A 14,189-nucleotide genomic window follows, 5' to 3' on the forward strand; every position below is an offset into this window, starting at 1 on the left:
AATACTAGGATGATAACAACAAACATGATAATAATAATGTGGGTGATAATTTAATTTGTTGCGTTTGAAGCCATCAATTAAATCCATAGAGCGTGAATTGCCAAACCATTAACCCTTGATATCTTACCCTTATATGCAATGTTGTAGGCAATCAATATGCCGTCTCAGCATTACCATCCACTGAGGAAAAAAATGCATCACAAAAATCAAATGCTCCTATGAATTTTAGCTGCCAGGTTATTTCCCAATATGGGCAAAGGTGAGCTATTAGAATTCAATTTTTATGACATGCATATTTTTATAGTCTTATAGGCCTAGACAGGCTAAAAAATCATCCTGCATTTTCAAATATGGGCCGGGCAAAATGACAAATGTATGTGTTCAGTAGTTGTAAACAGCCTATTGGAATTAGACTTCGCAGGCTCTCTAAAAAGAAACAAGAGAGTACAGTTGACTCGATGCTACAACTATATTCAGGCCATCACTAGAATGTTAAACGTATAATGAAAAAAAAGAGAAACTTGAGTTTACAGTAAGGAGCTCCCTCAAATGTGTATGGGGGCTGGCTAAATGACGCGCATGTGCGCGTAAAGGGTTTGGTTGTAATAAAGAGGCGGTTTGAGTGCAGACCGCAGGACAGTAACAGAAGGCGTCTTCACCAGAGTCACGACAGAAGTTCTGCACACAACTATTTTGGACAGCTGTTGAACTACACGCGCGTACAATCTAAACTCGATGTGAACATGTCGGGCAAGTTGTCTTACGAAGCCCAAAACTTTCTCTGAACGACATTAAACTTTGAACCTTTTTTTCCAAGACGTTTTGCATCGGACCATCCGCAGGTTTTCAACTCCAGGACCACTCCGGATCCATAGGACCGACCTTACGTCTGAGCTGGTAACTATTTCACCGTATTACATTTTCTCTGTGATTTTTCTCTGAGCCATCAGTCAGAATACGACGTGTAAAATGTATTTATGGTCAGGCTTCTTGCGGGGAATGACAACGCGAGGCACAATACACAAAGTTGTAAACTTTACCACAACTGATTTGAGAGTTGAGTTATTTAACATAACTGGTCCATTCGAAGTGAATAGATGTGTTATTACAATAGCCTAGTAACAATATTCAGTTTTTGCCTTTTTTGACCTGTTTAATGCTGGAACTAGAAGTTAACATATTCGACAGTGTCTTGAGCTTGCATGAGAGAGAGAGAGAGAGAGAGAGAGAGAGAGAGAGAGTCACGACTGTGAGCCTTCTGAGTTAGATGCGGGAAGAGAGTGTGAAACAGGTGGGATCTTTCAGAGGTAAACGCATTCCAGCACGTTGGAGTAAAATCAACAAGGACCTAAGTGAAAATAACGACATAATTCCATGCAATAACGTACATTTCGTTGAATTGCATGATACATTATGTGGTTTGAGTTAACATGAGGAAGATGTGCGCGTTCGATGATGAGGACGAACATTTTTTTTAAAGGGTATCCCCCAATTAATTTATCCAAACTTTGGTACCTAACGAAACTATACCTTTTTATGTTGTTTATATATATATATATACATTTTTTTCATGTATTTTGTGGCATATTAAAGGTACTTCGAAATATTTGTTAAATGTCGATTTAATCAATTCAATATAGCTGGAGTGGTAAGGATAATTGTTATGATCATTATTCGTTTTAAGTGTCTCTCATAATAAAAATGACTTAAACGAATTTTACTAGGTCGACAAAAAAAATAAAAAATACATAGCCTACATTTAATAATTGATTAAACATTAAACGGTCTTCGTTACAGGTGAATTACATTCAATCAATAGTTAAATATTTAGAGTTAAACCAGTGTTCTGGAATATAACGACAGGCTACGCTTTAGTGTACTTTACATAGAAGCATGGATTAGGCCTATGATAGGCTTACTTTACTTAATTGTATTTCTTTCTTTTTTTTTACATGAAACCACTTTATTTGATCGGGAATTGCAATAATCGGAATTAAAACAGTGGACAACGTATTGTGCTAATTGTTATGGACAAAATCATTGTTTTATGGTATCAGATATAATCTGGAACTATTGGCTTGAATTGAAATCATTCTTAGGCATATACATGTTTTATTTGCGATTGTCAGAGAACTGTTTCCTACTTTGCTTGGGTGCACACGTCTGTATTTTATTGCGCTCATATCCTCTCGTGTTCTGCATCAACACACGGCTAAAAACATGTGTCCCTGGTATTTGCTGAACAATTGACCAAAGCATCTGTATTAACGTAAGAACTCTGAAGTTGCTGTACAATACACACAAGGTCACCATTCCTCTTTTTAATATATATATATATTATTTTTATTTAACAATAGATGTTTATTAGATAGATGTTTTGCACTTGAATCCCCCCTTTGAAAAAGAAAACTAAATAAATGAAGTCCAGGTTTATGAAAGATAATCTATAGTCGCAGTAGACTAGTGAGTTTGTGGATATGGATTGAATTAGATTGAGTCCTAGCCTGTATTCCTTAACCCAAAACCAATGCAATGTATTACAATGTAATGCTTGCTGTAGCCTTTTCAAATGCAATTTAAGTAGGTCCAGCCAACATGTATGCCTCTGTGCTTATGTACAACCTGAAAGAGGTAAACTCCCTCAAAATCATGACATGTAATGTTGTAGGCCCATGTCTGGAGGCTACAAGAGCGCGCAAAAATCCAAAGTAATCCGATTTTTTTTCTCAGCTCAGATAAATTGGTGGAAAAGCTGCCCTGATTTTGATTGGTTTTGGCTTGTGGGGACCTGAATGTGAATGCTGGTGTGACTTTTCTTACCAACACCAACGTAACGTTCTCCTAATTATATAACAATGTCTTGGGAAAATGTAATGAAGGTTTACCTCGGGTCACCTTTTAATCCATAGGATGTTGTATCTTGTGTTAAACCATTATTTGATTTCTAAATGTCCTACCTATAATATGTTTTAGAGTTAGAGTGAGCACATTCTTTAACATATACTGGCGTGATATGTGTGGGGGAACATGATAATTCGATCATGCCTTGCGTTATCTTATCTCAAATCTCATAAAAAGTCTGCTATGTGATCGAGGCGTGGAATTGGAACAGTTGGCCAGTCACGTCCAACGGGGAAACGGGATTTAGCAGTGTTTAGCTTGATTGTTGAGTCGTTAGAGATGGTATGTAGACATCAAAGGGTTTTAAGGATATGAGACCACTCGGGAGAAACCGCTGATCGCCCCTAATGACATCGTAAGTAAAAGTAAATTACTTCTGCGTCCTGATCAGAAAGGAGAAATCCCCCGGGGGACGTTTGAGCTTCATTCTAATTAACACTATTTTACTTTTATTTACTGCAGAATAGCCATGTCTCTCACTCAATCCACACTTTTTTTAACAGCCCGGGCCTTTATTCACCAATATGATCAATGGGTCATTTTCTCCAATAGGCCTATCTATACCCATATATAGCCTATTCATATCTACAATATATATTGATTTGGCCATATTGTAGGGTTTCCTTATGTAATGATGACATAACCCATGACCACGTTTAACAATTACATTTCAATTCTTAATCCCACATGAATTAATATAAACCTGCAGTAGAATAATGAGTAAATCATATTTTCAGAACGGTAAAATCGGAGGATTACACACAATTCCCTATGACTAACAGAATCAAACAAAGCGAACGGCATGGCTTAGGGGGTAATGCTTTTTCTCTGGAACGCTAAATCATATCACAATGGAAAGGTGCGGCTTGGGAGCTCTACTTAGACTAAAACAGAAACGACATAGGGTAACTGTGTCATACAGCCTGACCATCAAATATGCTCAGAAACAAAGAGGCTTTATATTCCTTTGTTATTTCCTCTTATTAAACCTGAATAAACAGCTCACTGAGGTATTCCGCCTCAGTGAATGGTGTCATTCTATTTACCTGAGTCTTAACAGCCCGGGCATGTTTTCTGGGAATGGGAAACACCCACACCAAACACATCCCAGTGTCTGTGTGTCAGCACTGGAAATTGTTTTGTTTTCTCACACCTCTTCTCTTCTCTGACATGTATCCTAAGCACGTTCCACACACACACACACACACACACACACACACACACACACACACACACACACACACACACACACACACACACACACACACACACACACACACACACACACACACACACACACACACACACACACATACAGGCTCTCATCACTCGTCGTGTGCCTTGCAGACAATACATGATTCAAGGTGTGTGTGTGTGTGTGCGTGTGCGTGTGCGTGTGCGTGTGTGTGTGTGTGTGTGTTGGCCCACATGTTGAGCTGGTAGTTCCTGTGGCATGGAGGTCTGGTTCAGACAGCTCTTATCACTCTCTAAGGTGGCAAAGGGGCTCTCCCTAGAGAGAAAAAAACATCCCTTTTGTCTCAGTGGTAAAAAGGAGACATTCACATGTATCACCTTAATCCACTGATAATGAGGCCTCTTGAAAAGCAACTAGATAATCAAGCTGGACCGCTTGTGTATTGGCCTGGCATTGAGGTGGTTGTGTTGGGGTGTGAGGGGACAGGGGCTGTGGGGGGGAACAGGGTGAAGACACCAGGAGGACCCAGAACAAGGGGGGTAAACTCAAAGCCTGTTGGAAGTGCAGGAAATACTTAGTTAGAAAATATTTTTTATTCATTATCAAATATCACGATTATGCTTGTTTCATTATGGAATATTATGATCAATATTGTCATTATTTGTAGTTTCGGTTGTTGTCGTTTTAGTTGTTGTAATGGTATCAGGGGTTCGTACAACTTTTATAACAAATAATGACTTATACGAGTATTAAACGAGTACAGTTCTGTTGTGTTATCAATATGACCTAACCTTTTTCATGTGTTGCTTTTCCAGAGGGAATCCCATTGCGATTCGAGTGATCAGTAGTGACACCAATCATGGGCAGCAAAACTCTTCCAGCCCCGGTCCCCCTCCACCCCTCCCTGCAGCTGGCCAACTACTCCTTCCTCCAGGCCTCCAATGGCTTCCAGCTGCCCACGGACCAGGTCCCTGGCATCTATAGCTTCAGCGCCCTGCACGCCATCCACCTCCACCAGTGGACCCTGGGGTACCCTCCCTTTGGTGTCCCCCGCTGCACTTTCTCCAAGCTCCCAGCCCTGATGGACGGCCGCTTCCCCGGCTTGCCTTCCATCCCTATCTTCCCCCACCTGGTCCAGCACAAGGACCAGGCCGCTGCGGCCGCCACAGCAGCTACCTCCATGAATCTCCTTCAGGGCTCCAAGAACAAGCCCCAGCCACGCTTCGACTTCGCCAACCTGGCCACCGCCGCCACCCAGGAGGACCCGCTGAAGGCAGAGGACCTGAGCATAACAGGGGCAGCCGCCACCACTTCTCCTCGCCATGGCGGGCTAGGCTGTCTCATAGATGTAGCCAAGCTGTCGTCGCCCGAGCGCAAGCCTAGCCGTGGCCGCCTTCCCTCCAAGACCAAGAAGGAGTTTGTGTGCAAGTTCTGCGGCCGCCACTTCACCAAGTCCTACAACCTGCTTATCCACGAGCGGACACACACGGACGAGAGGCCGTACACCTGTGACATCTGCCACAAGGCTTTCCGGAGGCAGGACCACCTCCGAGACCACAGGTGAGACCTGCACTTTTCTATTTTCGAGGAAGTTCTATTTAATGAACGTGACGAATGAAGATAGATTGCTGCCAAAATGTTGTAAATGAATAAATCATATTTTATTGCATACTTTATTTATTGGCCACAGAACCTTCAACAGAAAAGCCCAGAACCCCATTCAGTTACACTGCTGTATAAGGCCTCTACATAAGAACTGCACAGGATATTAATACAAAATATATATTTTTAACTGTTTCTTAAATGGTCATATGTGCTATTGATTGATCATGTTGTGCTCCCTGACAGTGTCGTGCATCAGGGTTGAGGCCTGTTCCATTTGAATTCATTCCAGTCAAAGAAATGGAACAGCCCCAAATGTAATTGGTCACAAACCTGTTATGCATTGCTTTTGAATGTGTTATGTTGAATCAATTTCTAATCAAACTTCTAATTTCCCCAAGAGCGACAGACCAATTAAACGTAACGATAACGCGATTATATTTGATGCTGAATCGGCATTCAGGATCAGTATGTGGAAAAAGTATCAAATGAGATGGTTTAGCGGGCCAGTCAGTATCACCATACCTTTCATATGAGATGGTTTAGTGGGCCAGTCAGTATCACCATACCTTTCATATGAGATGGTTTAGCAGGCCAGTCAGTATCACCATACCTTTCATATGAGATGGTTTAGTGGGCCAGTCAGTATCACCATACCTTTCATATGAGATGGTTTAGCAGGCCCAGTCAGTATCACCATACCTCTCATATGAGATGGTTTAGTGGGCCAGTAAGTATCACCATACCTCTCATATAAGATGGTAACACCATACCTCTCATATGAGATGGTTTAGTGGGCCAGTCAGTAACACCATACCTCTCATATGAGATGGTTTAGCGGGCCAGTCAGTATCATCATACCTCTCATATAAGATGGTATAGTGGGCCAGTCAGTAACACCATACCTCTCATATGAGATGGTTTAACGGGCCAGTCAGTATCATCATACGTCTCATATAAGATGGTATAGTGGGCCAGTCAGTAACACCATACCTCTCATATGAGATGGTTTAACGGGCCAGTCAGTATCATCATACCTCTCATTAGAGATTGTTTAGTGGGCCAGTCAGTAACACCATACCTCTCATATGAGATGGTTTAGTGGGCCAGTCAGTAACACCATACCTCTCATATGAGATGGTTTAACGGGCCAGTCAGTATCATCATACCTCTCATTAGAGATTGTTTAGTGGGCCAGTCAGTAACACCATACCTCTCATATGAGATGGTTTAGTGGGCCAGTCAGTAACACCATACCTCTCATATGAGATGGTTTAACGGGCCAGTCAGTATCATCATACCTCTCATTAGAGATTGTTTAGTGGGCCAGTCAGTAACACCATACCTCTCATATGAGATGGTTTAGTGGGCCAGTCAGTAACACCATACCTCTCATATGAGATGGTTTAACGGGCCAGTCAGTATCATCATACCTCTCATTAGAGATTGTTTAGTGGGCCAGTCAGTAACACCATACCTCTCATATGAGATGGTTTAGTGGGCCAGTCAGTAACACCATACCTCTCATATGAGATGGTTTAACGGGCCAGTCAGTATCATCATACCTCTCATTAGAGATTGTTTAGTGGGCCAGTCAGTAACACCATACCTCTCATATGAGATGGTTTAGTGGGCCAGTCAGTAACACCATACCTCTCATATGAGATGGTTTAACGGGCCAGTCAGTATCATCATACCTCTCATTAGAGATTGTTTAGTGGGCCAGTCAACCTCTCAACTCCCTTTTCCTTTCTTATTTCTTTATCGTCTCCTATTCATTTGCAGCTATAGGTTGATAGCTGTGTTTGTGTGTTTGTTATGTTTCCTTACTCAACCCGGACTCTGTTATTGTTCTGCTCTGCCCTGCAGGTACATCCATTCCAAAGAGAAGCCCTTCAAGTGCCAGGAGTGTGGAAAGGGATTTTGTCAGTCCAGAACTCTAGCTGTCCACAAAACGCTGCACATGCAGGTGAAGGAACTAAAGCCATCCAAGATTAAGTGATGTCAATACATAAAAAAAGTGACTAGGGGACACTGGAAACAATAAGAGTGAAGACTAAAAAGGAGAACAAGACAAAATGACCAAAGACAGGGGGACATTGTGGAGCTGACCAAAGACAGGGGAGTTTGTGGAGCTGACCAAAGACAGGGGAGTTTGTGGAGCTGACCAAAGACAGGGGGGCATTGTGGAGCTGACCAAAGACAGGGGGACATTGTGGAGCTGACCAAAGACAGGGGACATTGTGGAGCTGACCAAAGACAGGGGACATTGTGGAGCTGACCAAAGACAGGGGACATTGTGGAGCTGACCAAAGACAGGGGACATTGTGGAGCTGACCAAAGACAGGGGACATTGTGGAGCTGTCCAAAGACAGGGGGACATTGTGGAGCTGACCAAAGACAGGGGAGTTTGTGGAGCTGACCAAAGACAGGGGGGCATTGTGGAGCTGACCAAAGACAGGGGGACATTGTGGAGCTGACCAAAGACAGGGGGGCATTGTGGAGCTGACCAAAGACAGGGGGACATTGTGGAGCTGACCAAAGACAGGGGACATTGTGGAGCTGACCAAAGACAGGGGACATTGTGGAGCTGACCAAAGACAGGGGACATTGTGGAGCTGTCCAAAGACAGGGGACATTGTGGAGCTCAAGTGCCTGGAACATAGAATGAGTAGAACATCTCTGAACTTGAACAAACTGAAGTTCTCTGAACAGAAGAAAAGTGATAGAAAAAGTTAAATGTTCACCAACAATTCACCAGCCAAGGAAGGAAGCCGTTGTGCTCATCGTGGGGAACGATTCTTCAGAGAGATTTGAAAATCCTGGATCTCTATGATGTATCCAGACAATATCCAGGAGCACCTTGTACCAGATCTAAGTGGTTTTTCCACATTTAGTTAAGAGATAATTAGGTTTAATGACTTTGAGGCAGTGTATTGGTTGGGCATGATGAAGCCCAATGGGGCGAATGGATCATACATCATAGATGTATGGAATGTGATCTTGATCTCTCTGACAAAGTTGACCTCTCAGACATTCCGAAAGACTCAAAATTACATTTTTTTGAAAGGGACATTTACGAGTCTAAAGCAGTCTTTGTAAAAAACAAAACAAACCAAAAAACAACTAAATTGGTTAAAGTCATGTCAGCATAACGTTATTCCTCTTCCAAAGCTTACATTCCAATGTTATTTTTTTGTATAATTGTATTTTTTGCACTTTAACCTGATTATTGATTATTTACATATATCACTGGATTCCTAAAACTTATTTTGAGAAAATAAATAGTAATTTTCTAAACAAAATCTATATTCTATTGTTGATTCTGGCTTCTTGTGAGAGGAATACTATCAAATACTTTTCCCATTTTTAATAATTGCCTTAGCATCTTTTAAAGTTTTGAGATGGAAATCAACTGTAAAAAATGTTTTGTTTTGTCATTTCCTGTAGTTGACACAGGACTTCTGTTATTGTGGTTTCCTTGTTACCAAAGTAGATCCCTTTAAATTACAACACCTAATAGGACCATTACATAAAGAGTATGGAGAGGGTTCCAGTGTGCATGCATGTGTATTGTGAGGTGTTGTAGTGGTCCTCATCCGAATGACAGCATTTAGAAGTGGATTTAACACCTGTCAACGTGACTTTGGTGGCTGATAGCTAACACTGTCAACATTAGGTGTTAACAGGACCATCAGACATGTATATTGTGAACATGAAAGAACAGGTACAAACAGATTAGGAGAAACCTTAGCATTTACCCTGCATCCTCTCCCTCGCTCATCCCTTTGGAAACTCTCACAAGTTGTAACTTACAACTATGTGAAAGATAGAATGAACAACACTAAAATATCAGTCATGTGATCCTAATAACATCTCAGTAGATGATCAAATTCTGCAAAATGTTTCCCTCGTTGTAGAAATCAAGTGCATGACACCCATTGACTGTATGTGATATGACAGCACAGCTAACACACATGCCCCCAAATGTAATGGAACTTTACCAGACATTTTCAGACTGTATAAAATCAGTATCAAAGTGCTGAAAAGGTTGCTTGATTTTTCCAGGCATGTTCTTGAAAGGAATGTTCTCAGATCATTTTCAAAACCGGATAAACAATGTTAGAGAAGAAAGACAACCTGTAATCTACCAGAACTGTTTCTGGGGAACAGCAACTGTCCTCTGAAACATTGTTTCCTTGTTCCAGGTTAGACAGAAAAGTGATCTGTCCAAGCATTTTGTAAGTTGAAAGGCATGTACAGACAGAAGGCAGCCAAATATTACTTTCAGTCTAGGGGCCAGGGGTTGGATTGGCCATCTGGCAATTCTGGCAAATGCCAGATGGACTGGACTCTTTTTTTAGTTGGGTGAGCTGGTTGAAATTGACACAGACACAAAATATTTTTTTTCATATACAAATAAGGCAATGAAAAAGGTAACATAGCCGGCGGTCCATCCCACTGGGCACACACTGGTTGAATCAACATTCTTTCCATGTCATTTCAATTAAATTACGTTGAACCAACGTGAAAAAGATGTTGAATTGATGTCTGTGCCCAGTGGGATGGGCCTGTTAAGATTTTTAAAGAAGACGTTTGCCAATTCCTCTATTATACTAATCTTAATGAGCCTTTGGCGGATTAGTGAGCAACTGCTGGCCCCCTACCAGGATGGGCCCCTACCAGGATGGGCCCCTATCAGGCTGTAATAATGAACACTTAGGGTGGGTGATGATTCAGGGGAACATGTTAGTCTGGAACCTTGTAATAGTAATGAACACTTATGGTAGGTGGTTATTCAGGGAAACAAGTTAGTCTGGAACCCTGTAATAGTAATGAACACTTATGGTAGGTGATGATTCAGGGGAACACATATTACAGGAACTCATTTTCAATATAGCCTATGTCATTAGTTTGGCTTTTATAACCTATATGACTTAAGAAGACGGCCAGCCAGCCAGCCAGCCAGCCAGCCAGCCAGCCAGCCAGCCAGCCAGCCAGCCAGCCAGCCAGCCAGCCAGCCAGCCAGCCAGCCAGCCAGCCAGCCAGCCAGACAGACAGACAGACAGACAGACAGACAGACAGACAGACAGACAGACAGACAGACAGACAGACAGACAGCACAACAGGGAGGCAAACCAAATGGCTAGACAGAGAAACAGTTATAGTGGTGAGTTGTATCTCCAGACATAGGACCAGTTATAGCGGTGAGTTGTATCTCCAGACAGAGGACCAGTTATAGTGGTGAGTTGTATCTCCAGACAGAGGAACAGTTATAGTGGTGAGTTCTATCTCCAGACAGAGGAACAGTTATAGTGGTGAGTTGTATCTCCAGACAGAGGACCAGTTATAGTGGTGAGTTGTACCTCCAGACAGAGGACCAGTTATAGTGGTGAGTTGTATCTCCAGACAGAGGAACAGTTATAGTGGTGAGTTGTATCTCCAGACAGAGGAACAGTTATAGTGGTGAGTTGTATCTCCAGACAGAGGACCAGTTATAGTGGTGAGTTGTATCTCCAGACAGAGGAACAGTTATAGTGGTGAGTTGTATCTCCAGAGGAACAGTTATAGTGGTGAGTTGTATCTCCAGAGGAAGAGTTATAGTGGTGAGTTGTATCTCCAGAGGAACAGTTATAGTGGTGAGTTGTATCTCCAGAGGAACAGTTATAGGGGTGAGTTGTATCTCCAGACGAACAGTTATAGTGGTGAGTTGTATCTCCAGACAGAGAAACAGTTATAGTGGTGAGTTGTATCTCCAGAGGAACAGTTATAGTGGTGAGTCGTATCTCCAGACAGAGGAACAGTTATAGTGGTGAGTTGTATCTCCAGAGGAACAGTTATAGTGGTGAGTTGTATCTCCAGACAGAGGAACAGTTATAGTGGTGAGTTGTATCTCCAGAGGAATAGTTATAGTGGTGAGTTGTATCTCCAGAGGAACAGTTATAGTGGTGAGTTGTATCTCCAGACAGAGAAACAGTTATAGTGGTGAGTTGTATCTCCAGACAGAGGAACAGTTATAGTGCTGAGTTGTATCTCCAGACAGAGGAACAGTTATAGTGGTGAGTTGGACCTCCAGAGGAACAGTTATAGTGGTGAGTTGTATCTCCAGACAGAGGAACAGTTATAGTGGTGAGTTGTATCTCCAGAGGAACAGTTATAGTGGTGAGTTGTATCTCCAGACAGAGGAACAGTTATAGTGGTGAGGTGTATCTCCAGACAGAGGAACAGTTATAGTGGTGAGTTGTATCTCCAGACAGAGGAACAGTTATAGTGGTGAGTTGTATCTCCAGACAGAAGAAGAGTTATAGTGGTGAGTTGTATCTCCAGACAGAGGAACAGTTATAGTGGTGAGTTGTATCTCCAGACAGAGGAACAGTTATAGTGGTGAGTTGTATCTCCAGAGGAACAGTTATAGTGGTGAGTTGTATCTCCATACAGAGGAACAGTTATAGTGGTGAGTTGTATCTCCAGAGGAACAGTTATAGTGGTGAGTTGTTTCTCCAGAGGAACAGTTATAGTGGTGAGTTGTATCTCCAGAGGAACAGTTATAGTGGTGAGTTGTATCTCCAGAGGAACAGTTATAGTGGTGAGTTGTATCTCCAGACAGAGGACCAGTTATAGTGGTGAGTTGTATCTCCAGACAGAGGAACAGTTATAGTGGTGAGTTGTATCTCCAGACAGAGGAACAGTTATAGTGGTGAGTTGTATCTCCAGAGGAACAGTTATAGTGGTGAGTTGTATCTCCAGACAGAGGAACAGTTATAGTGGTGAGTTGTATCTCCAGACAGAGGAACAGTTATAGTGCTATCTCCAGACAGAGGAACAGTTATAGTGGTGAGTTGTATCTCCAGAGGAACAGTTATAGTGGTGAGTTGTATCTCCAGACAGAGGAACAGTTATAGTGGTGAGTTGTATCTCCAGAGGAACAGTTATAGTGGTGAGTTGTATCTCCAGAGGAACAGTTATAGTGGTGAGTTGTATCTCCAGACAGAGGAACAGTTATAGTGGTGAGTTGTATCTCCAGACAGAGGAACAGTTATAGTGGTGAGTTGTATCTCCAGACAGAGGAACAGTTATAGTGGTGAGTTGTATCTCCAGACAGAGGAACAGTTATAGTGGTGAGTTGTATCTCCAGACAGAGGAACAGTTATAGTGGTGAGTTGTATCTCCAGAGGAACAGTTATAGTGGTGAGTTGTATCTCCAGACAGAGGAACAGTTATAGTGGTGAGTTGTATCTCCAGAGGAACAGTTATAGTGGTGAGTTGTATCTCCAGAGGAACAGTTATAGAGCTGAGTTGTATCTCTAGACAGTTATAGTTATAGTGTTAGAAGGTGCAACCTATGATAACAGTATGGTCTGGTGGTATGAAATCAATTGAAGTTGCACTGCAAACCATGCCTAAATTCCCCTGTTTCTGAAACAATAAGACAATTCAACACTAGCTCGTAAATCCCTAGAAACGGTACAGTACGCTACGGTGCTACCTCTTGGGGATTTGAAGCAAAAGCGTATCTCAACCATATGCGTGCAAAGACCTTTATTGCTTTACTCAGCGCCTCCTTGGAGACCTAAACCTACACTACACGGATGTTTCGTTGGGGATTCTAACCTGCAACTGGTTTGTTCTAATGTGCGTCCCAAATGGTGCCCTATTCCCTATTTAGTGCACCTCTTTTGACCAGGGCTCCGTTGTGCTCCATTTGTGACGCTGCTCTAGACTCCCCCCCCTTGACTTACCCGCCACACTGTCGTCACATGATCTCCAACACACTGGGACTGTTTGGAACGTGCCTGCAGTGAACCTTCTCAATCTATGTGTTGGAGTTATCCTGGGTCCGATAGTACTGATTAGGAAAAATGATGATCCAAATCTAAGTTATTATGAAGATCTAAACATACCCCATTTATAACCATATACCTTCAATCATACAGCCACATCTAGAAGAAGTACCTTCAATCATACAGCCACATCTAGAAGAAGTACCTTCAATCATACAGCCACATCTAGAATAAGTACCTTCAATCATACAGCCACATCTAGAATATGTACCTTCAATCATACAGCCACATCTAGAACTACCTTCAATCATACAGCCACATCTAGAAGTACCTTCAATCATACAGCCACATCTAGAAGTACCTTCAATCATACAGCCACATCTAGAAGAAGTACCTTCAATCATACAGCCACATCTAGAATATGTACCTTCAATCATACAGCCACATCTAGAACTACCTTCAATCATACAGCCACATCTAGAAGTACCTTCAATCATACAGCCACTTCTAAAAGTACCTTCAATCATTCAGCCATATCTTTAATAAGTACCTTCAATCATACAGCCATATCTAGAATAAGTACCTTCAATCATTCAGCCATATCTAGAATAAGTACCTTCAATCATACAGCCACATCTAGAAGAAGTACCTTCAATCATACAGCCACATCTAGAATAAGTACCTTCAATCATACAGCCATATCTACAAGA

The 14,189-nt window shown here is 42.1% G+C and overlaps 1 protein-coding gene across 1 annotated transcript; it reads left to right on the forward strand.

Moving 5' to 3' along the window:
• Positions 1 to 615: 615 nt before the first annotated feature.
• Positions 616 to 9,007, forward strand: osr1 (odd-skipped related transcription factor 1). The gene is made up of 3 exons (XM_029730814.1): positions 616 to 897; positions 4,912 to 5,656; positions 7,568 to 9,007. Exons 2-3 carry the CDS (start codon positions 4,956 to 4,958, stop codon positions 7,698 to 7,700), a joined length of 834 nt encoding a protein of 277 aa, XP_029586674.1. The 5' UTR covers positions 616 to 897; positions 4,912 to 4,955; the 3' UTR covers positions 7,701 to 9,007.
• Positions 9,008 to 14,189: the final 5,182 nt, after the last annotated feature.

Source organism: Salmo trutta, chromosome 33 (assembly GCF_901001165.1).
Source record: "Salmo trutta chromosome 33, fSalTru1.1, whole genome shotgun sequence".
In the NCBI taxonomy this organism is placed as follows: Eukaryota; Metazoa; Chordata; class Actinopteri; order Salmoniformes; family Salmonidae; genus Salmo; species Salmo trutta.